Here is a 24964-nt window from a genome sequence, read left to right as displayed (position 1 = left end):
TTCATAATATTTTCTTTCAAAGATAACTATATTTGTTTTTCAACTTCATGGTTTTTCCATTAATATATCATAATTGCTATAGCTGATCAGTCCGTAAATGCAACATTTACAGTGACACCTTATCACTTCATACACCAAAGAAATACACATGCTTTACCATATCAAAGTAATTAGAAATAACTAATACTAACATTTGTCATAGTATATATACAATAGAGATAATTAGGCTGTAGCCCATATAAGTACATGTTTATTATGCATTGTAAATATAATAACACAGCTGGCTATAACATACACTATTTGACATTTTCATTATCTCTAGCTTTATATTTATAGACAAAATTTATATGTTTAATATTAGATATGGAATAAAATTGCTCAAATATATATTAATCAAATATATCACTCTAGCAACTAAAGGGACAACTACTATCAACTCATAATATAACTCTGGAAGGGTTTTTAAACTATTTAAGTCAACATGGTTTTATTACATTTTTTTTCGCAACAAATTGTGGTGGTTTGGATAATGGTTTTCATACATATAATAGTAATCATTGTACCTTAACAAAGATGTGTTAAAGATTTTGCCTAATGATTTTCTCAACAAGAAAAATTATCAATTACGAGCACTTTCAATGTCATAGGATAGAACATTGCTATTCAAATAGAGAATAAGTTTATAAATTAAGAATATATCCTATATGGGTGATGTTATAGGATGACTTAACAGAGATATTTGAAAACTTAGTAAACGGTGTCGAAGCTGAATTGCTAATTTTTGTTTGATATTTTTCAAATCAGTAACTTAATATCCTGATTTTTATAATGCAAAGTACTTAGTCTTTTGCATGGTTCCTGGAACCATATTGATACTAAAACACCAGCATTTATCCATCCACAAAATATTTTATAAGTATATATTTTCTTAAATAAAAATATATTCCAATAATTTGGCTCTCACTCGAGAGAGAAATAAGGGGATAACAAAAGACCAGCACTCATGTATCCAATAGTTTGAGCATGTTTTTGTCATAGTGCTGCACCTCACGGGATCGCAATGTTTCTCTCTAAATTTATCCAAAAAAAAAAAAAATCCAGAGTCCGCGAGGTTGCATCCAACAAACAAGAAAGGATATGTATGGTGTTAGTGGAAAGAGCAAGGCCAAATTAGTCCAACCGTAGACTTTTTAACGGTCCCTTTCATCCTCCAACCTCTTTCTTGCACCCTTCCGTCTGGTTCCTCGCGCCTCTCATTGTTATCGTCTATTTTACGTTAGATAAAGAATCAGCATATAATAAGATCATCATGTGGCAAGGAACGAATATATAACAGCAAATTGTAGAAACTAAGCAATCTCTCTCTGTGATTCCACCAGTAGACCGTTGGGAAGACTATTTTTTAACAACCCAACCTGCGTTGGGTCTTCTCCTCAACCTCTTCTTCTACCATCTCATCTAAGTCTCCCTCTCTTTCACCTTCTTCCATAGCCAAAGAAGCAAAAAACACTGGCAGAAAAAATGGCGAGCCTCCAGCTCGCCACCTTTTTAGTCCTCTTGGCTACGGCAATAGGATCGGTATCAAGCCGATTCATTGTCGAGAGGAGCAATATCAGAGTGCTGTCGCCAGAGCATATCCGGAGCCACCACGATGCCGCCATCGCCAACTTCGGCGTGCCAGACTATGGTGGAACCATGACCGGCGTTATCGCCTACCCCGACAAGGGGACAACAGGCTGCGAGCCCTTCAACAGTGGACCCTTCAAGTCCCGGACTAGAAGGCCAGTGTTTCTCCTCCTTGACCGTGGTGGTAATCAAATTGTTCTTCTTTCTTTCTCTCTGTCTATTTCTTTTATAGGAGCTCTATTTAATATTTAGTAGATGAATTAGGAGCGCATCTAATATTTGGCAGTCTTAGTTTTAATGGTTGTTGGTTGATATGATTTGTACTATTCTTCTCTCTCCTTTTCATATAATAGTTTTGCTCTTATAATAGCTCAGTTTTAAAGAAGAAGATGACAAATACGTCATATTGGGTAGTTTAGATCTAGTATTCATTGTTAGCGTTCACTTTTTTAATGGTTGCATGTAAATGGAACAAGAAGAAGTTATGCATAGGATTAAAATCTGTGAAATTTGGAATATGTGTCTCTAAATTGTTAAATCTCGATAACTGAATGCTTTCTTCTTTGGCTTGATTTCAGAAATACAAATAAGAGTATCATGTTTCATCTTTCAATTTAACTATATAGATTTTTTTTCCCCCTAAATCTACGGGAGGAAAGAAATCTTTCACCAATGTTGTGCAGTGCTTTGTGTCATTTTAGCTATATCAATGGAGATGAACTGGATTAGATGGGGTAGCTCTTCTTTCCTTTTCCTTGATGGAACTCATAGTTTGATTAACAAGCCAAATTTCCTTCTATTTCAAGCATTGAGAAGTGGGCCTTAACACCCTTGTCACCTTCTCTAGATTGCTACTTTGCTTTGAAGGCATGGAATGGGCAGAATGCTGGTGCTGCTGCTGTCCTTGTTGCCGACAACATTGATGAGCCTCTGATAACCATGGACAACCCCGAAGAGAGCCGAGACTCCGAGTATGTCGAAAAGATCACCATTCCCTCTGCCCTTGTCAACCGAGCCTTCGGTGAGACCCTTAAGAAGGCCTTGGCGAAGGGGAATGAGGAGGTCGTGGTTAAGCTGGACTGGAGAGAGTCCATGCCTCACCCTGACAACAGGGTGGAATATGAGTTTTGGACTAACAGCAATGATGAGTGTGGCCCTCGCTGCGAAGAACAGATGGACTTTGTTAAAAACTTCAAGGGTCATGCTCAGCTCCTTGAGAAGGGAGGCTTCACTCAGTTTACACCTCACTACATAACGTGGTTTTGCCCTGAGGCCTTCATACTTAGCAAGCAATGCAAGTCTCAGTGCATAAACAATGGGAGGTATTGTGCTCCTGACCCAGAGCAAGACTTTGGTGAGGGATATGATGGCAAGGATGTTGTGATTGAGAACTTGAGGCAGCTTTGTGTTCATAGAGTAGCGAATGAGAGTGGTCGGCCATGGGTTTGGTGGGATTTTGTGACAGATTATCATGTCAGATGTTCGATGAAGGAGAAGAAATATAGCAGGGACTGTGGCGAGAAAGTTGTTAAATCTCTTGGTAAGCATTGATCAAAAAGGCCATTGATCCTTCTATGGATATTTTTCCTTATTCTATATGGTTTCATTGTGATGCATCAGGATTGCCTCTGGACAAGATTTCAAAATGCATGGGTGATCCTGAAGCCGATGCTGAGAATGAATTCCTCAAGAGAGAACAAGAAGTCCAGGTACTTTAAATTGAAAATTTTATTAGTATATATTTCTAGCAATAAGAGGTGTTCAGAACTTAGAACTTATTATATGATCATGATTGAAATATCTGCAAGCATTGCTGCAATTCTAAACAATTTTTTGTTCTAGGTCGGTCGTGGCACTCGTGGAGATGTGACCATCTTGCCTACTCTGGTTATAAACAATGTTCAGTATCGAGGTTTGTTACAAAATCCATTGTTCAGTCTACTATGACTCTGTCAAGGTTCAAGTACTGTGGCTATACAGTCCACTTAATGTTTTATGTTTTCTCACCAATATGTTAAAAAGAGAATAACAATGCAGCTTTTTATGGAAATTCTATTCTTAAATCAAACAAAGCATAAAGTGTTTGGTACATGCATAAGTTCTGCGAAATTGGATTACTTATCATTGATAGCCGATAAATGGTTTCCTCCATTTTTTCCCCTTATATAATCTAGTGGCAGATATATATGACTTGAATGTGCAATCATGCAAAAGAAAAAGTTGCAATTAACTATCTCCAAATTATACTGTAATTTTCTGTTTCTGTTTCTAGTTTTTTTTCAACTTTCTTTCACAGTCAGCTACTTCATGTGTTTCGGCAGTCTGCTTCATATTAAGAACTCTCATCTTCTCCTCATGGTATTTTTTTTTCCCTTCTGCTGAAGGAATATTGGAGAGAACTGCTGTTCTGAAGGCAATATGTGCAGGTTTTAAAGAGTCGACGGAGCCTCCTGTTTGCTTGAGTGGAGGTTAACATTAGGCCTACTGTCCTTCTAGTGAACATTGTCTAAGCAAATCTTTACCCTGGTATACTTATAAGCCTGTTTCTTGTTTACTTCTTCCCCCAGATATTGAGACCAATGAGTGCCTTGAATCCAATGGTGGATGTTGGCAGGACTTACGATTAAACATAACTTCTTGCAAGGTATTTTCTTGTGCTTACTTGTACAGCATTCAATGCTTTATGAGTAACTACCCTGTAACTAGTCCACATATACATGACGAGTATCTATCAATAAGCAATTTGTTAAGCCTTTGATTAAGCTGTAATAATGTCTCTTTCTCTGTCTATAGGACACTTTTAGAGGCAGGATCTGTAAATGTCCTACAGTCAATGGTGTTCGGTACGAGGGTGATGGCTACACTTCCTGTCAAGGTACTTCTTATCTGTTCCTCCACAATCTTCTGTTACTATCATTCTTTAGTTTTAGCAGACCATTATTTATCATTTTTTTGTAGTCTTTAAAACATCAGATGTTGTAGTCTTCGTAAAGAATCAAATAAGAGTCTATTAGTTTTCAAGTGAACTTGATGAGCCTTTTCTAGTGTATATATTTCTATGACTTCCATGTCAAGGAACAAGAAAAGGATGAATTTTCATAATTTACATGGTTCAGTGATGTTTGTTGTTACAAACTCTGAAACTTCATACGTACTGGAAAAGCATTAAGCAACATATTAGCTATACGTTGGAGAAATATATGGAAAGCGATATATGACATGGCCATCTCCAAAATACAACATATGAACTTTTTTTCATTTTACTGTAAATACCATTGAATTTCTTCATCTGAAAAAATACACCTTTATGAATATAAATATGAGACTTAATTTACGACCAGGTGTGTTTCAATGAAGCAATGGCCGAGAGTTAATTGAATGTGAACGTTAGTGCAACCAATACACTGATAAAGCCATCAAAACCTCTCGTATCTTAAAGGGCAACTTTATCTAACCATCCTTGCCTATTTGTTCATATGTAGAAATAGAATATTGTGCTGATTGACCCATAAAACAACCAGAGGAAATAAGCACTCTGCTTTTGTTTTTTACTAGAACATAACGAATTTTTTGTTATGAGCATGTTGACACAAAATAAAGAAGGCCTGGTCATTCCAACAATGTACCCAAGATCATCGAGCACCAATATATGTTATGGAAAAAAAAGGCAGACTTACCATGTAACAATGTACTTAGGTTCTTTGGTCCTGTACTAGTGTCCAAGATCTATCCAATGAATAGTTGAAATGAGACTAAAAACATCCTAGCACGATCCTTACATATTCTCTCCTCTAAGCCTTAGCGTCTTTGTTAGGCTAAGGGTCTAAATCTATTCAAATTCAATCATAAATACCACAATTAGCCCATGATCAACCTAAATAGGCCTGTGCTATAGTGTCCCATAGTTCATATAAGTTACAAGCTAGGTCTGCTTTGATATCATTTATAATAATTCGGAATCTCATTCAAAAAGATTAGCTGGAAAGTGTTACGTGGATTTCTTGGTCTATATAGATATCCAAAGTCTATTTAGTGCATAATCGATATAGGATAGACACAACTATAAGAGTCCTCACATACTAATTAGTTGAATCATATTTTTAAGTGTATTTTCATTTTTAATCACGTAGATTCGCTATTTTGTTGTCCTTGAGAGAATGAACAGCTAACATGAAGAGCAATCATTTGAGAAGATTATACAATTTATGAATATCTTGATTATTTCTTGGATTTTAGTTACTAACTACATATGAGAAGTGCTTTGTCACATGGTGACCGGTACATGCCCCGGAGAATGAAGTGCAAAAATGACAGAGCGTGGCACTACATGGCTCTAAATGTTGGACATGAACACAACCTAAGCAAACAAGATGAGTATTATAGAGATGAGAATATTGAGAAAGACATCAGGTAAAGCTAGCAAGGCCTAATAAAGTAGTAGGAGAGGTCCCAATTGAGGCTAAAGTGATAAAAGCCAACTTTTATGTTTTAGATGGCAACCATAGGTTGTCAATTTTGTATTAAAGAATTATGAAAGAGGATAAGCCAACAAAGAGGAAGGAGGAAAGAAAAATGATGGGTAATGTAAGAAGGAATATAAAATAGCTTGCATCAATAAGAATGTTCATAAATAAAGATTTACAAAGCTGACATTAGGATGGTTGGTGCACAGGTTCATGCCCAACGTAATGGTTATAAGTTTGGTTGGCTCCCAAATGATTATACTAAAACAATCAATGGTGCTTTGAGAATAACATGAGATGACGATCAGGAGCTTTTGTTGGATTTTTACTTTAAAACCAACAGTTCCTTGGCTAAGTGGATGAATTTGACTCGATCAATTTCATTTAAGATGATTGTATCACCTGCCATTAGTTTTACATTTCCAGATTTAATCAAGTGTAAGCTAATGCACAATGGTACTAGAGATTTAATGAAGTCCATAGAATACTCTTGGTTCATGTTAGAGTATTTAGTAGGTTATTCAAATAAATTTGCTTAACATACAGTCTGACAACATTAATAAAATCACGTTTCATTCCTTTTTTTAACTTTTGGTGGTGATGGAGGTGGGGGTCGTGTGTGAAGGGGCATAAGACAACCAGTTGGTGGAGGCATAAATCCCAAGGCCATCACTAATAGTTTAATGGTGTTGAAAGACATAGTAGATTAATTCGGGTACACTAATAGTTGCAGCCATGTTACTAAGTTTGGAGGATAAATTGAATAATTCCACCAATCTTGTCAAAGTAAATTAAAAAAAAAAAAATCTCAAGTTTTGATTCTTCTAATATTATCCATAATTAAACAATAAAATCTGTTGGTGGAAAACTACCATTAATCCAAAAAAACCTTCGAAAATTGTGCTTGAAAAATGATATAAAGACCTTTGAAATTCTTGAAAGACTAGAAACCAATAAGAATTGCATCTAATTCAAGACAACAAATGCTAACACTCTTTTTCAAAAACCAGATATATGGTTTTGAAAATTAAAATCTGGTCTTGCTTTTAATTTTCGGCAGCAAATTCCCATGAACATGAAATCTCTTTGAAATTGTGTTTGAAAATTAATATATACCTTTTGAAATTCCTGAAAAACTAGAAATTAGTAAGAATAGTAGACATGCCTAGGTGAGAGGTGTGCTGGGCACTATTCTAAGAGGAAGATCTCTCCTCTCATGCGAGTGATCAGTGAGGATGCTCTCAAGGTACAATAAATCTTGGCTTCATCTAAATAGCCTCCAAGCATTGTATGAGCATATGAAGGTAGAGTCTTGATGACTTCTTCAATGCCTAAAATAAATTAATGGAAAAAAGTGAGAACCGGATTCTAAAATAGTGAAAAAAATATGTAAGGAAAATGGGGAAAACCGGAAGAAAGGAAATCTTTAAAGGAACGAGAGCAAGGGAACAATGGTTAGAGAATATTTGATATCTCAGGTAATGCTAGACCTTTGGGTATTAGGCTTTATTTATAGATGCCTAGGTCTAGTAATCCCCCCTTGAAGTTAAGGCTCCAATGGCTAGTCGGAGACATATGGATACCTATTAAAGCTTGGCGATTATGTTAAATATAGAATTTAGGTCAAAAGTAAACCACAAGCACATCATGTACATGCACACCTTGTTGGCTTGCACTATATTCATGCATGTGCATGGCATGGTTGTGCGCATTGAGCCGAGCCGAGTGCACATGTGGTGTTTATCCAAAAATCCACAACCCCAACTAGCTAGAGATGGCATGAATGCAACTAGACTTATATTAACATATTCAATGTAGGATCAAATAATAGATCAATGAAGATTCCTGAGTCCCTTTAACGTTTGAGATTTTGCAATTAGATCCAATATTTTGCCAAGTGGCAAACACCAAATAAAAACCCTTTAAAACCATTAAAAATCTAAAAAATTATTTATGATTATTAAATAATTTAAATTCATCTAACAAAAGCAAGATAATTTGTGATATTTATATATGGTTGTAAGGTTTTTTGGCATTTTCGAGCTGATGTCATTCTCAATAGTGCAAAACCATCTAGACTAGTATAATCAAACAACTTTTCCGGTCTAGATAACTATAAATATCTAGTTTTCATAAATTTTAATTACTCTATTGCACAAATTTGCATTATATATGGGTTAATTTGAAAATTGTCGTCCTTATTACTATTGGTTTGCCTGATTTGTTATCCAAGTTTATCTTCATTTAAAAGCCATGACATAGTTTTCTGTTTCCTGTCCTCTTTTAAGCTTCCGGATGGCTACATTGTTTTTTAATTATACATCATTATCGAAGAATAGCTTAGGAATATCTCTGCTTTACAACTCTCAGCCTTGAATGCAGCATTCATATGTTTTCTTTCATACATTATGCAAGTGCATCTTCTTAATTTTGAAGCGCGGAAAACATATTAACCCCTAAAATGCAAGCCTCCCTTGATTAGTTAACATCTATCAGGATTACATAATAAGATCTCACATAATCCCCTAAGTTATTGTGCTTCAAGAAAAGTGGTGGTCTAATAATATGAAAAATGAGAAACCATAATTTTTTTCGGAAAGCATATGAGTACAACTCGTAAATGATGAAAGATGACTTCGACTTGATCATGAACTCCAAAGCTTCTCTATACTCAAAATGATGATGCTCCATTTCTAATTACCTCTGATGCCTAAGGGCTCCAAGATTTACTTCTATTGTTTGCCTTGGATTTAAATCCCACTCATGTTTCCATGATTCTTCATGTAATCAATATCAAATTTGTTTAGATGGACTTTTCGAGCATCATACTTTCACAATATATGCAAACTCTCTTAAGCTTATTCACCAATGTCGTAGTACCATTTAATCTGAATTTTCCGCACTATTGCCTTTTTGATAACCTGAAGTACTAAAAAATGAAGGTTTTTAAGTTCTTACACTTTATATTGCTTGCAGCTGTGGGACCAGGAAGGTGTACAGTGAACAATGGAGGTTGTTGGTCAGAAACAAGGAACGGGAAAACATTTTCCGCCTGCTCAGTTCCGTCACGTTACTTTCTCTACTATTGAATATATATTCATGTTACCTCTCTAGAAGATGATTTTGTACTAATAAATGTTTCTTGTTGCATCAAGGAATTAGAGTTGAGAGGGTGTCGCTGTCCATTTGGATTTCATGGTGATGGTTATAAATGTGAAGGTAATAATTTCTGATCACATTTCATTATCAATAAACTTTTCTTAGACCTATATTTATGTTTTGAGTCCTACTGTTACATGTTAAAAGATGACCATAAATTTTATATGAATGCGTTAGACACTAATGAGTGCAAGGAAAAGCTTGTATGCAACTGTCCTGATTGCTCCTGCAAGAACACATGGGGAGGATATGACTGCAAATGCAAGGGAAATCTTTTGTACATAAAAGCAGAGGACACATGCATTGGTAAGGATACTATATCAATAATAAGAGAGAGACATAATATTCACAATAAATATGTATTAGTAAATTCCTTCTCTGAGTTCCATGTCACCTGTATCTTCAAAAAAATATATATATAGTCTGTTGTCAATTATTATATGGTTGGATTCAACTTTTACTTTAGGAATGAACCTTTATAAGGATTGAATTTTGCTTGTGGTGTTTCAGAATATAATTGGTGCTTAGTACTACAATCACACAAAAGTAGATGCATGAGGATGTGTAAGCATGAACTATATTTTCCAGCTGCCCCAGATTTTTAGAAACCAAATTACAAATGAAAATCTTTTTACTTTTAATGCCATTGCCATGTAATTTATAATTCTCTTTTGATGCATCAGAATAGTGTTGTCCATATATTATGAGCTTGAATATAATTTGTATTCTAATGCAGCCAAGAATATGTCAAGGTTTGGTTTGCTTTTGATGGTTTTGGTTCTAGCATGTGTGGTTGGTGCTGGAGTAGCAGGTTACATATTCTACAAATACAGGCTCAGGGTATGTTTGTTGATCTCAAAATCGACAACTAAATTGGCCATAAAATTTCTATAAGAAAAATATGGAGGTATCATGTATCATAACAATGTTCCTTATGATTTCTTTGACTGTCTGATTATTGCCTTTTTTGCAGTCTTACATGGATTCTGAGATCATGGCTATCATGTCCCAGTACATGCCATTAGACAATCAGCACAATGAGAGCCAACCTCTAAGACCAGATTCAACAGCATAATAAGGCAAATTCTTCAATTTTTCGGATAATCGTCGGGTGTTCATTTTATTTTACATTTTCAAAATCCTAGGTTTTGACAGGCTGATCTATTTTGCAGGGAAAAGATTTAGATGTAAATTCAAATGTGAATTATAGAAGTTCTCTTGAGAGTGGTTTAGATTGTGGCCACAAGTTTTCAAGAATCAAAGTAGTCACAGATCCTTTCCTTATGCATGAAAGATTTTTCTTGTAAAATGTCATATGGTTGGAAAATTTACAAACGACACGAGAAAAACATGCTTGATGTAAAATTACCATCGTTAGAACAAATGTGACGTATTGCTGTTTGTCTCATGTAAAAGTTGTGTGCATATGAATAATAGGTACTTTGTTTTGATACATGAAATCCAAGTATACAGTGGGGTCCTAAATTTGCTTCAAAGGCTTGCCAAAAATTTACTCCAAGAAATCACCAAACTCAAATATTGAAAATTGAATGCAGCCGTGGAACGAGGATTTTGGTCAAGGAAAGGCAGCCAAGGATATAAATGTGGAACCAAGAATGTTTGATTTCTAAATTGACATTCACTTATTGTGCTTAGCTCTTCAATAGTAAAATTAGGAGCCAAAGTTTGGTCTCAATGTCCAAAGTTTGATGAGATGAATGCTCAAGAAGGTGTTACTCTTAGATCTCCTATCATGCATTGCATGAACCTACTACTATTAAGCATCCTCGCACACACCCAATGTGCACCTATTATAATCTTACATGTGCTAAGCTACAACCATGAAATCTAGGAAACAACACCAAAAAATATATATATATTGGGCCTTAAAAGTATTTTTGTTACTTTAAAGCAAAAAAGTGCTTATTGAAAAACTTAGGCCAATGTCTAACAAGTGTTTGTACTAGCGCAAAAGGTTAAAAGGGACTTCTAGGAGGAAATAGAAAATCTAAGTTCCAACTTCTTTTGTGATCAATTTTTTTTTTTTGAGAATAAGAAGGAACAGGCATCATAGCCTTTAAAGAATGTCATGACACATGAAAGTATCAATCTGTTCTGCCTGGTGAAAAGCTTTCTGCTTATTTCCAACTGCATAGCCATCTTATAAAACAAATGCTAGAATCAATTTTCTCTAGGAAAAGTGATAAAGTCATAAGTTTTTACTCTGATCATGGTTTGTTCAGTCAAAAGCAGTGTAACTGGTAAACCTACGCCATCTAGATGGGCTACTTAAATTAGCAGATAGGCTTACATAATTTGATTGGGATACAACTTTTTTGTAAAAAAAAAAAAGAAAAGAAATTACAATTGACTTGATGCTAATCTGGAGATTTGAAATCAGATGAATAAGTTGGATGGAAAATCCATACCTTAACATTTGGAATAAATGGTGCAATGAAATCTAGTAGATGACTATAACAAGAAGCTTCGTTGGGAACATTACCCATGTAAAGCTTGCATGAAGCTCTTTCCAAACTAGCTTTTATTACTTTGAAAAACTATCTTCCATTTGTTGGGTATCCTCATTAAAGAACTTCAATGATGGCATCTAGTCAAAGCTAATATATATTACAAGTTCAGAACTATATTACTTAGTTCTCAACTCAAGTATGGCACTAGTGGAAAATAAATAACGTAAAAATGAAAATTTTGTAAAAAATTACTTTGTTCAATGTAATTTTGAGATTTTGAAGTAATATGCATAGCTACTGTTAGCTCTCTGATGCTTGCAACTTATCCTTGACAACAAGTACTGCCCTCTATACCATGCTTCTGCTTCCATTGTTCTAGGTTTAGGAACCAAAACAATAAATATGAACGTCTATGTGCATGCATCAAACATCTTGCATTTAACATGTAAATAAGAAATGCTTTTATATACTCATATAATTCATGACATGCACTGTATGTTTGTGGACCACCACATGGAGAACTAACTTCATAAACTACAATTATCTATAAGTGATGCAAGGGATGATTTTTTTTCTTTTTCTATTTATATTTGTAGTATGAGAGAGAGATTTCTATAAATTTTTTGTGAATAATATTTACAGACAAATATGATGCTACAAAAGGGAGGTAGCCAACTCTTACTAGAACGTAAAGAACTCTTTTAACTGCTTAACCACTAGATGATAGGCCATGTTTGGAATTAATAAGTAGTTAATATTTAGTTAGATTAAATCAACTTTTATAACACTATAAAACATGTGATTATGCTTGATTTAGTTTAGCATACTTGATTCAGAAGTTTTTTTAGCTACCGGTGCTTATAAAAGCATTGCAAAAATTTCCCATGCATCAAACAGGCAACGTACTGGCTAGGTATCCTCTCGATTGGGTGGTTGGAACAAAACCGTCGAATTTGGGTAGGGTTAGGTACGCAAGAAATTAGTTAGAATTGAATTGGGCTTAGGTGCTTCTATCCAAAATTACCAATTAGTGACAACTACGGTAAATAAAATGCATTGACCAAGATTTATTGAGTTGCATATAGACAATTAGAGAGATTGTGATTGGTCACTTGTCACTCGTATGACCGGCTATATATAAATAATTAATTATAAAAATAGATATACTGAGAATTGCTTGAAACTATCAAGATGAGGTTCTCATGGCAACAAACTATCCAAAAAAACAAAAGTTATTGCTGTAAATAAATATTATTTTCGATCATAAAAGGAGAAAAAAAAAAGAAAATTTTATTCAGATTCTCACACACTCTACACTCACAGACGGCCGATGTCAACATTGATATGGAAAAGGATTATGTATCTTTCAATTTTATTTCTCCCCCCAAGTGGGAAGGTCTAACTAACTCTATAGTTTACTTAGGTGTTCGCAATTAATTATACTATTAGTTCTTCATCTCACGCCTTTCAATAATCATATGTTATTTTGTTTTATGCGATAATCAATCGTATAATGTATCCCCTTCGATGCTACAACAGTGATCATTCTTTTGTTGGTTATGATAATTGCTATCATAATTGCTATAACAATAATGATGACAATTGTTATGAAGATGACATGAGACACCAGATGAGCTTTGGGAGATCTTTGGCAAATGCTGATTTTGAATCATGGAATGATTACAAATGTGAGAAAAAGCAACATCAACTTTGGCGTACTTTCTGTGGTAGTATGTAGCAATATATTCATAATATTGTAGCTCAATTCTAGATTAGATTACATGGTAAAATGATGAGTTCTTATTCCATAAAAAAGAACCCAGGAGTATGGGGAGACACAGGTTCGGTAGGATCACCCCGGCTTCAGTTCGGGTCAAGGCCCAACAGGCTCAGCTCATCCAAATTTACAGGTCCGCTCGGGTGGATTGGGTTGGGGTTAACCCGGCCTAACTGGCACGATTACCAAAATCCTTCACCGCGCCCCTAGGTCTCAACCCGAGGGCAGAACTCCGGCTCCTCTTCTTAACCCGCCACCGCCCGGCTTGGGAAGCGCCGCCGTCCGTCGTCCGCTCGCCACCGAGTGGTTCTCTCTCTTCCCCCCTCTTTCTCCTTATCTCTCGTTCACCTCTCTGGGGTCACGCGCGCACACTTTTTTTTGAGTTTTTCTCTACTCCTTATTTTCTATTTGGGATTTTGAGATCGAGATACTCTCTGTTGAGGTTTGTAGGTGGGAAAATTATCCAATATATAGGATTCATAAAGATAATAGATTTACATTGTTTTCTTGTACCGGTAATGATGTAGATGGACGGAGGAGCTCGACTTTTTTAAATTTTTTGAATTATGACATCTCGAGGTTTTTTGCGGCTGCAACTGTCGACTCAGTTGCTTTAGTTTGTGAAAGTTTTGAAGTAATTTCGGAAAGACATCAGCATCGGTTTTTTAAAAGATTTTCTCACGTGAATCAGTCCATGTAAGGCACCTTTAGTTACGCAAATTTAAATGCATTCGTAGTGATGTTCTAAATTTTGGGAATGAGTTTTTGTGTTTTTTTTTTTTTTTCCTTCTTAAGATGTTGTCTTTTTGTGAATAAATCTGAGCATATCTGCTGGTACCACTAAAACAAGTAACTTTTGTTTACATAAATCCAAATGCATTTTCTGTTATTTTTACGTGGTTAGGTAACAAGTTTTTGAATTTGATGTATAATGTTGTTTTGTGAATTTTTGAAGTATATAGATTTATCATCACCATAAAGTACAGATAACTTGTGAAAATTATGCACGTTTATTAATGCTATTACTATCTTGAGGGCTTAGGACTTGATGGATATGTTGTAAAAATAATATGCCCTTCACATTCCAGCACTTATAGTCTCCAAAGTATTTGAATGATCATATTTGATCTTATTTTGAATATTAACATCTTATGTGATCTCCTAAGGTCATATGATATCTTTGGGGGATGAACATGTGGTTGTTTTCCGATGCATATTTGGTATTAATATATGTGAAATAGGCTGCTGCAATTGGTTCTTTTCTTGTATCTTGTATGCTGATACAATTGAGCAAGTGAATCTTATAGAAAATTGATTGGACAAACCTGCCCAGGTTTTGTAGTCATGGTGGGATGGCAAAGGTGTCTGCGCTCTGTCCTTCGCCATGCTGCCACCATGGTGGAGCAAAATCGTGGATCATCTGCTTTTCTATATAGCACCTGTTCAAAGCCTTCTCCATTACTGGGTAATGTTCGATATTCTGCATAGCATTTTCTTTTAACTCATCTTTAAAACTTTCTTTATTCCATAGGTACAAAGACAAGATTTGATTATTATGATTATAATTTATAATAATTTGAACTAACTTTTTTTTGGTTAGAAATTCAAGCTAACTTTTAGCCAAGCCATTTATTCTGCAATATATAAAATGCTTCAGGCCTCTGACCTTGCCTCATAAATCACCTATTTTCATCCCATAATCCTAAAATTAATCTTATTGAATGATTTTGACCTGTCATTTTCTGATCTTTCTGAAGAAATATTAGTAAAAGAAGGGGTCTTCGAAGCTTCTGCTGTAGCGAATGATTCTGTTAGTATAATTTTTTGTCATTGCACATCCAAAGGGTGAAGCTATAAGTAAAGTCTGAAGTAATACATATATTGACCTTTCGATAGACAGTTCATTTGTGACAGCCAATTTCAACTTTCTAAGAACCTCTCAGTTCTGAAGTCTGGAGCATTAACATTGAGGGCAGCATTTTTTTTTTTTTTTTTTGAATCTGACAAATTTGCATTCACTTATAACAGTATCTATATATAGCCCTTTTTACTTTCCACATTTAAGTTACTGTTCTAGTAGTTAGTTTCAGAGGTACGCATTTTCCTATCTATCTAAATCTTTCTGTCATGCACTGACGCTTGGATGTATAGTTCTACACTTTTTGCTACTAACCCGATATACTTTTTAGGATGTTTTATAGTATTGTTCTGTTTCCTATTTTATTTTTTTAGCTGCTTTTAAAGATAGTTTCTTAGTGCAGCTGCTTTCTGTCCGATGCATTTCATTCTGATGAGAATTAATTCTACCAAATGTGACATACAAAATCATTGCAGGCCAATGTAAACATCTGTGGAGAGCATCTGATCTTTCTACCAGAAGAACCACACCTTTCTATCAATTTGTGCAACACTCAGTAATCATCTTATGCCTTTAATTATTCTTTGTGCAAAACAATTCACATGCTGCTTTCAGTTTCCAAATAGTTGGGGCAGTTTGACGCATATAGTTGGGTATTGGCAAATAGAAGACCTGGTTATTTTTCATCTATCACGTCCAATGAACCTCATAAACTTTTTTCCCAGGCATTTTGACATTTTGGGAATTTAATTATTATACAAATGTGCTTTCCTACTTATGCATAGGTTTCCTTTAGTCTGCATAATCATCTCTTTAGAAGCATTATAAATTACACTACATGTTTCTTGATTTTGAGGATGATTCATGGGTTATGGCCCTTCCACACTTAGTCAAGACCCATGTGGGATTTTTTCAGTTTGTCCGTCATCTCTTTGGATGCATTGGGAGATCAACCATGATACCTTACGTTTCCTAATTTTGAGTATTGACTCATGACTTGTGGCTTTTTCATACTAATCTGGCATGGGAATTTTAGTCTTTTTCTTTTGTGTCTCCTTCTTATGATGGTAGTGCTATTATAGAATCCTGCATATCACACAAATTGTGTTTGATTTTATTTTCCTTCTGCAATACAGTTGCCTTGCCAGGTGCTCTCAGTAGTTGTGCCCTCATTTACTTTCAGAAATCATAGTTGTGTGGAATATAATTATTAATCCTGTAAGTTTGGTCTCATGTTATGCTTTTGCAGGGAATATTCAGTTCAAAGAATTTGTTGGCTGAAGAAGATGCAAGCATGGTGCCTATTTCCTCCCCTCTGACACCAGTCATGGGAGATGGAGGGAAAACAGAAAAAAAGACTGTGGCTTCTAAACCCTTGAGGGTACAGGCTGTTAAGAAGGATATCAGACAGGTGCGATCAGTGCTAACATAACATGGAATGTGGTCTTTTGCACTCTCATCATGATCCCTTAGCCATTTATTGCTGAATGCATGGAATTTGCACTATGTACAGGAGGCCTTGGCTTTGTATTTACTTTTAGAGAGCATGGGACCTAACTTTCTTACTGCCCAAGAGCAGTGTTGCCTGGACACTCCAAATTTTAGATTTTTTGATGTGTTAGGAACTTGGACACTTGAGACACTTGCGACATTTCATGACACTCCTTGACACTTCATTCTATCAAGTTATGATATTGTCATCATTATGTGTCTTCGTTTCACACTTGTATACAAAAGCTGTTAATTCTAACCTAACAATTACTGATCATTTTATCAAATTTTATTTACTTAAATAATCTGTTTAGCTTATTATTCATTAGATGCATACATCAATACATATTTACACATACATATATGAGATACAGATGTGTCCACTTGAATGATTTATAGGATTCATGTATTGGATTCTTCTAGACACTTGGATAATTGACATCCATGTCACGTGTCCAAGTAACATTGTGCAATAGCAGTTTCAGGGATTGTTAGTGTTTATCTTTAAAGTGCTTTGCAATTTAAAATTAATGGAATTTTTGGCCTGGAGAAAAAAGAATTAATTGCTGCATACTAGCTTGACTTTCCATCAGTTTGATTTGACACAAAGTGTGATACATTTGAGGTTCATTGCTTGTGCTGTTTAGCCTAATTAATTGTTTGTACTATAAGTGTTTTGCTTTGAGGTTAAAGAAATTGTTAGATGATGCAATATCTTTCAGTTGAAGAACTAATATCATAGGTTAATGCATTTTGGATTGTTTTACAGTTGCATGTCAGTGCATCAGAAACCATCAAGAAAGGGGGTTGGGAGTATTACAGGAGTTTGATAAAAAAACAAGTACAAAAAAAAAAACCTCATATTTGTAGGCTGCAGAGATGTGATTGATGCACACCTGTATTGCATGAGTCCGCTTTTCTTGCTTAAGATGTGGATCAGTGAAAAATTCGTTTAGATTCTTGATGGTCTTAATGGTCTTCTGGTCATTTCTTTTCATGTCCATGAGTAAAGTTTGGAGTGGAAATCATTACTTGATTGCAAGGAACAAGTCAATCTCAAGATTCAAACTTGGCCAGGATCAAATTTAGTACAATACTTGGGTGCAGTAAACAACTCTGCTCTTTGTACTGCAAATGCTTGAGCATCTAAAATTTTTAAACGGCACCCTATGATTTACACAATTGTTGATATTTTCAACTATGCAAACTGGGATTATTTGTTTTCTGTTCATTGTGTGGAGCAGATAAAGTAAATGCCTGTCGAATTGATGAGGATCTAGTAGGAATATCCTCATGTTAACAATATATTACATTTTCTCATCCTTTAATTGTTGAAGAAATTTGCTTTAACTCTTTGGTCTTTTGCTTGTGTTTTATTCCTTTCCTAGCTGTGGTGGAACAATTTTCCTCGCCTGTTAAAGATCAGTTCCATATTTAGTGGACATCATCTTAACAGCATATTGTTAGCATGTCTTACTGAATGCAGCAAAAATATTTGTTTAAAAAAATCTTGCTCTTTTGCAAAATTTTTGCTCAGTCACATATAATGGATGATCACTTGCACCCTTAAGATGCTCTCATGATGATGTCTATAATAATCACCAAAATTGGAATTACTACTTTGAATAGCAAGGTTTGCTTTTAAAACTATTCTTGATGGTTTCTGATGTGATCTGTGGGTGGATCATGCTTTTTAGGTTTTTGGAATATGAGACTTCATCTCTCTATCCATCTATCTCTCTGTGTGTGTCACCCACACAGACACACATATATTAGGTAGAATTCTTTGTGATTCACTCTAACTTGAGAGGAAGACTGACTATTTGTTGAGATTTTATGGCTTTGGGATGGTTAAGAAGGTTATGGTATCAAAGTTCTAGGGTCTAAGATGGAAGGGTTTGTAGCAATAAGTTTTTTATTATTATTATTTTTATTTTATAGGAGGCAGCACCTTAAGACCAGCTTTTAGTTGAAGCAAAAATTCTAGCATAACTCTTTAATTTAAATTCCAGCTTTTTAAAATATTCATTTGAATGTTCTACTTAGATGACCTAGAAAGCATTCCCAATCAGAAGAGTTCATATCAAAGCTTGCATAACCTAAAATAGTCCTAACAGAAGACTTGTCAAAAGCCATGCCCACTCAAAATCAGTGGGATTCTTTATTATTATCATGGTAATTCTCCTCTTCTTCCATTCTCTCTCTCTCTATCTTTCTCTCTCATCATATCCTTCATCTTCTTTCTTCCCCATCTTCTTAGTATTTACAAATATAATGCTTCACCATTAGAGTTTCAGTGGCCTTTGATGTTGTAAGCTATAGACAATTTTCGTAACATAATGTTTTGTGTTCCAAGTTATTTTTCAAAGCCAGGCCGAATAATCATTCTCTTTCACTTTCTTCAGCCTCATCTTCACCTTTTACCCTGCTCTCTCTCTCTCTCTCTCTCTCTCGGTTTTCATGCTACCAGGTAGTTAAATGAGTTATGATTTTGAGGTCCCATTTGGGTGGCTGACACTAAACCTGAAATAGATATTTATATTCCCAAGCAGAATTGTTATTCATAAACCAGTCTTATTTGCGTTTGCTGGGAGTGGGGACTGACATTTGCTGTTATTCTGGGATAGGGAGAAAAAACACCTGACTGTTTTGAAGAATAAAGTCTATGATTATATAGCAATACCATTTTTACTCAGTCATTTTTAGCTTCCTCACTGAATCAGAAGGCTGTCTTAGAGTTATTCTCAGAGCAGTGCATGAAGGATAACTGTTTTAAGAAGCCAGTTGTTTTAAATTGTCAGTATATAGTGCCCTTTAAATGTTGAGTTTTGATGCATGCCATATCAGTTCCTATGTTCTGCTGTAGTTTCGCATGACATCATTTGCTTGCCTCATGATGTATGCCTTGATATGCACCATGTCAAGTCCCATTCCATGGCTGCAGTTTTGGATGCTATCAATTGCTTTGTCATGCATCCTTTTTGTTGGAGATTGCTTAGAACTTGCCCATTGGGAGTTGTGTTTTTGTTATCTTGTTAGCTTGTAATTTGCACCTCAAATGTAGATGCCAATTCCTACATAAGACCTTGCTTTTAAGCGAAAAAATCGAGACAATTTCCAGTTTAGGGTAACCTTAGAAAGTCAGTCTCATGGGTGCATGATCTAAAATTATAGGACCAATAAGGAGGTACGTATTCACACTCGGCCGCCTAGGTTTCTTTGTCGGTTCCTCTTTTCCCCAGAGTTGCCTTGGTCAGGAATTTGGCATCAATCATTTTGTGTTGCCATCAACTCAGGAGGCAGCTGTAAATCATTCTCAAGCTTTGATAAATCACCATGATCCATTAAGCTAACCCCATACAGCTAGCTCGATATTTAAGATTGTTTTGAACCTGCTTGCACGGCTAGTTAATTTCAGATGCTTCTTTATGCATGCCTCTATTGAAAGGTGAAGTTTTTGTGTAGATGATGACAGTATTGACACAGTCATGAGTTCTGGAGGTTGAGACTACATGCCTATCCTGTTCTGCCTTCGGCTATTGGTTTTCTATTACATTTCCATCTCTAACATATTTTTATGCATGGCGGTGTCAGAGTCCCAAGAAGGTCAATCTGGTGGCCAAACTGGTTCGTGGAATGCAGGTTGAAGATGCTCTTTTGCAGCTGCAAGTAACTGTAAAAAGAGCTGCAAAGACAGTCTATCAGGTGCTATGTACTTGCATAATATTTTGTTCATGAAAGATTTTGACTCATATTTCTCCAGTGTTTATGATTGTAATTTGTTTCTCCCACTGAACTGGGAAAGCATATGATATCTCAGCTAGTTATAATCATCCATCTAAACCACTACAGGTAATCCACTCAGCCCGTGCCAATGCAGCACATAATCATGGATTGGACCCTGATCGTCTCATTGTTGGTAAGCGAATGTTCTTATACCAGTGGAGGGGCAAAAATGGATAGCTACGTGCCTTTCAATTAAAATTTTCTTTTGTAATTACCTTTTCCTTCTATAGATGAAGCCTTTGTTGGAAAAGGGATTTATCTGAAGAGGCTGTCATACCATGCCAAAGGGAGGAGTGGGATCATGGTGAGACCCAAATGCCGGCTGACAGTGGTGGTGAGGGAGATCACAGCTGAAGAGGAGGCAAAGATTGCTAAGCTGAGGGTCAGCAACTTCAAGAAGTTGACGAGGCGGGAGAGGCAGCTTGTTCCTCATCAGCTTATCGAGACCACACCAAGGTGGGGCCGGAAACGGAAGGAGGCTGCGACAGCTTGAACATTCTGTTGTTTTTTTCTTCTTTCGGTTTGCTCGCGAAAGTCATTGAACATTAGAAATTTTTAAAGATCAACAACAAACCTCTGTAAAACCAACCTAGATCTACTCACAGTTGTGGTGCTTGTTATTCCAAACTTTCTGCGTCACCATTTCTTTAATTCTAAGTAGATCTTGATGAAATTAAATTGTATGAATTGATCAGTTTAAATTTGAGTTCACTCAATGAATGGGGAAACATATTGAGAGCGAAGGAGGAGAAGGTTTATATGATTTTTTTGAGTTTGGTCCAATGAGGTTTTGGGTCGGATCAGGCTACTTTTCGATCCAACTGATTTATGGGCTGGGTTGCATTAAAAAAAATAAAGAGGGGGACAGACTGACCTTTGGGTCCAATTTTTGAACGTGACTCAGCTCGTGTGGGTCTTCAACTATAGATTGGGTTGGATCTAACTGAGTCGGGAGCTCAGCTGACTCATGGGCTTGACTCGACCCATTTGTGTCCCTATGATTGTTACGATGCAAACTTTTAGAGTTGGCCTTTGATAAATTCTTCAGTATGTCTTCCCGGTATATGTTTCCATCTTTTTTAACAAAAAAAAAGAAAATTATCTTACTTCGCCTTGTTCTCTATCTCTTAATGATCCATATTTGACCAATCCAACATCGGGTTGACATCTCTAGACCCATTTCCAACCAGACTTGACCTTCATGACTAATTGAGTCATTTCACACAGAACATGGGCTAACTTACAAGGCCCCATACTTGCTCCACTTGACCTAGGCTACCTAATTCAAGCTTTACAACTCTTAGTAAATTATTCTTAAGGCAAACTAGAAAATTATGATTAAAAAATCAAATACTCATAAGATGCTTATCTGAAGTAATGATTCAGTTCAACCTAACCATCATGATCCAAGCCCAATCAAAGTTCTGATCCATGCTTAACTTAATTTAAAATAGGGATAGTCATAGGTTGAATTTGGTTATTTGGCCAATACAAGTGCTAGTCTATCATTTAAAAATCTCGTATCCATACTTATTTTGCATGCATTTCAAGTTGGATCAAATTGAATTGGACAGACAAGATAAATTGGAGCGGTCAGAACGGGTTGGGTAGGAATTCATGATGCAAATATTATAAAATAATTATAATTTTGAATGACAGAATAAAATTAAAATTATGTCGGATTGAATTTACAGTGAGGTATAGCATTATCAATATCTGGTTCAAATTTATTTTGAATAATTTTATTTAAAATTTATATTTAATTTGAAGTTTATATAGGTTGGATAAAATTTATTTTATTTGGATTAGATCGGATTAATATTCCGATGGATCGGTTATAATTGCCACCCTAATTTAAAATCTAGGCTAAACAATACGACCCGGTCTTGATCCTAAGCGGAAAACTCCAGTCGAGGGGCCAAAGCCCCAATACAAAAAATTTTCTGGCTCGACCCATCCAGACAGGATCGAAATCCGCTCTTTTTAACCCTTTTTCCTGCCCATGGTTGCCGATAGTCCGCTCCCTCACTCTCTCCTCTCTCTGGAATCAAAGAAATAAAAATGAGAAGAGCGTTGGCGCCTCCCCTCTTCCTCCGATCCCCCTTCTCCAAACCATTCCCTTTTTACCTCTCCACTGCTTCCTGTCCTCCCCCTCAGAACCCTTCGGCTTCCCTCACCGAGAAGGAGCTCGCCGAGGTCCACCGGCTCGTACCCCGCCTCTGCGACGCCGGCCGCCACGCCGACGCCGTCCGCCTCCTCGACGCCTGCCTCCTCGCAAGCCCTCCCCTCGCCGCCCTCCCCATCCCCGCCCTCGTCGACCGCCTCGCCTCCCACCCCGACCTCACCCCCACCATGGCCCTCCTCACCGCCCTCAAGCATCACCCCCGACGCCCCTCCCCCCTCCCCTTCTGCTCCCCTCTCCTCTCCGTCTTCTTCGAGAAGCGCCGCCCGAAGGAAGCCGCCAAGGTCTTTTCTTGGCTCTGCCGGCCCGACTCCCCCTGCCGGCCGGATCCCGAGGTCTACCGGATTACGATCAGAGGGTTTTGTCGGCTCGGGAGGATGGCGGAGGCTCTGCGGGCGGTGAAGGAGATGGTGGGGGATGGGGTCTCTCCGGGGGCCGATTTGAGGGAGGCGGTGTATCGGGGAATGCTGCGGGAGGCCCGGATCGACGAGGCCCGGAAGCTGGATGCTGCTTTGAAGTGCATTGAGGAGGAGGGAAATGGGTTTGGTGGCGCCGTGGAGGTGCTCGATCGGTTGCTTAGGGAGTGGGAAGAATGATGCAACGTACGCCCCTGATCTTTTTTCTTGCATATCACTACTGCTCGTGATGCAACGTACGATACAATGGAAATTGAGACCTTCTTGGAGGCACTCGCTGAAACTAGGGAACAACTGAACCAGCTGCTCTCCTTGCTTACCTTGGTTTCATTTGACAGAGTGGAAGGCAGGGTGGCGTGGAAAGTGGCTAAGAGTAGCCGCGCTTCACTTGCTCCTCCATGTATAGTTTTCTTAACACTAGAGGAATCAAATGCAGGTTGCCAATCTTTTGTGGGGACTCTGCATCTCGCTGAAAGTCAAGTGATACCTGGGATATATAGTCTCGGAAGTTGAACAAAAATGTTGATCACTTGTTCTAAGAGTGCAGATTCTTTGGCACCATTTGGAAGACAGCCTGTTCTATGATGGGAGTTCTAAATTTACATGCATGTTTTGAGGGATTGTGTTTGGATTGGACAAAAAGGGACTTCATGAAGAGCACAGGACCTGTGATCCTTATGCTAATAGGAGTGTTAACGTGGTCCCGTTGGAAGCAGAGGGATGTAAGAATATTTCTCAACAAACGAGCCTCCATCTCTTCCGGAAGAAATTCAGCTCTTCAATCAATGTTCTATCCTCTGTCATGCAAATATGATGGTTGAGCATGGAAAAATTTGGTGACATATGAAGGCGTTCCTGGAAGCTCTGAATGGAATATGACCGCATCAAAAAGAGCACCCATCATGGTTCTGCAACCCAAGGTCTTACGTCCTTTTGAGAAGTGTCAAACAAGTTCTGAAGCTCACCTCTGTCCTCTGTTTTTTGATTGTTACTGCATGATCCTGTGGATGAAACCCATCTCTATATTTTATTCCCGTTTTCCCTATTGTCCGGGCGGTGAGATCCCTCCTTAATCTCTCCCCATGCCAACTCTTGTAAATATCTTACTCCTGAATAAATGCCAGGTGGCTGTTATTACAGCCTCCTTTTCAGATTCAAAAAAAAAAAAAAAAAAAAGGAAGAAGAAGATCATGATGAAAAGGGGAGTATTGCTTATTGAGCCGATTCATCTGTCTATAAAAAGGGATGGTTTCTTATATATTCTTTTGAGAGCTTGTATGATGGACATTACTGAGTAAACTGGGTTGCACAGTATTATTGATCATGATTGATACATTTCCAAGCAGATATAGAAACCAAGATTCAATAGGTTTTGGTGCTCAGGAACCCAAAGCAATTTGAATCCTTATATCTGTTCTTCCTACATCATTCAACACAGGATCAAGCAAAAAAATTTCAAGCACTTTTCCTTTCTGGAGCCTTTCAGATTTTCATTTTACAAGCCCATACCATCTAAGTTAGTATGACTGCTACACCAGTTGTATACTTGATGATCATTTTGTTTTTACTTACATGCTCCGCTGAGGTAACTTATGGGATTCATGATGATGGTACTTAACCTTGGTTGGTTCCAAGGAACCTTCATTGGAATTTCCTTTGTGATTCTTTACTTTCCAACAAATTGCATTCCCTTTCTTTCTGATTACAAAAAATATACTTTCATTTTGAATATGAG

General features: G+C 36.8%; 3 protein-coding genes across 5 annotated transcripts; all 3 read left to right on the top strand.

The window, feature by feature from the left end:
- Nucleotides 1-1375: 1375 nt before the first annotated feature.
- LOC105059906 (vacuolar-sorting receptor 6) lies at nt 1376-10731 on the top strand. Of its 2 annotated transcripts, XM_010943413.4 has the most exons (13): nt 1380-1810; nt 2474-3166; nt 3247-3335; nt 3469-3538; nt 4011-4094; nt 4194-4270; nt 4420-4501; nt 9066-9148; nt 9245-9308; nt 9426-9554; nt 9985-10088; nt 10222-10327; nt 10421-10729. In XM_010943413.4, the coding sequence occupies exons 1-12, from the start codon at nt 1522-1524 to the stop codon at nt 10321-10323; spliced, it is 1866 nt and encodes a 621-aa protein (XP_010941715.1). In that variant the 5' UTR covers nt 1380-1521; the 3' UTR covers nt 10324-10327; nt 10421-10729. The 2 variants fall into 2 exon arrangements, with proteins under 2 accessions (XP_010941716.1, XP_010941715.1); XM_010943414.4 differs by lacking the exon at nt 9426-9554 and having other exon boundaries at nt 1376-1810; nt 10421-10731.
- A 2940-nt stretch (nt 10732-13671) lies between these two features.
- LOC109506755 (uncharacterized) lies at nt 13672-21374 on the top strand. Of its 2 annotated transcripts, none has more exons than XM_019855536.3 (7): nt 13672-13802; nt 14830-14961; nt 15831-15910; nt 16604-16765; nt 20440-20550; nt 20698-20764; nt 20862-21374. In XM_019855536.3, exons 2-7 carry the CDS (start codon nt 14841-14843, stop codon nt 21122-21124), a joined length of 804 nt encoding a protein of 267 aa, XP_019711095.1. In that variant the 5' UTR covers nt 13672-13802; nt 14830-14840; the 3' UTR covers nt 21125-21374. The 2 variants fall into 2 exon arrangements, with proteins under 2 accessions (XP_019711095.1, XP_073100585.1); XM_073244484.1 differs by having other exon boundaries at nt 13680-13799.
- A 1230-nt stretch (nt 21375-22604) lies between these two features.
- On the top strand, nt 22605-24469 carry LOC105059905 (uncharacterized). Its single transcript, XM_010943411.4, has one exon. The coding sequence runs from the start codon at nt 22693-22695 to the stop codon at nt 23407-23409; it is 717 nt and encodes a 238-aa protein (XP_010941713.1). The 5' UTR covers nt 22605-22692; the 3' UTR covers nt 23410-24469.
- The last annotated feature ends 495 nt before the right edge of the window (nt 24470-24964 follow it).

Source organism: Elaeis guineensis, chromosome 10 (genome assembly GCF_000442705.2).
Source record: "Elaeis guineensis isolate ETL-2024a chromosome 10, EG11, whole genome shotgun sequence".
Classification (NCBI taxonomy): Eukaryota; Viridiplantae; Streptophyta; class Magnoliopsida; order Arecales; family Arecaceae; genus Elaeis; species Elaeis guineensis.
This window is presented reverse-complemented; position numbering and strand designations above follow the sequence as displayed.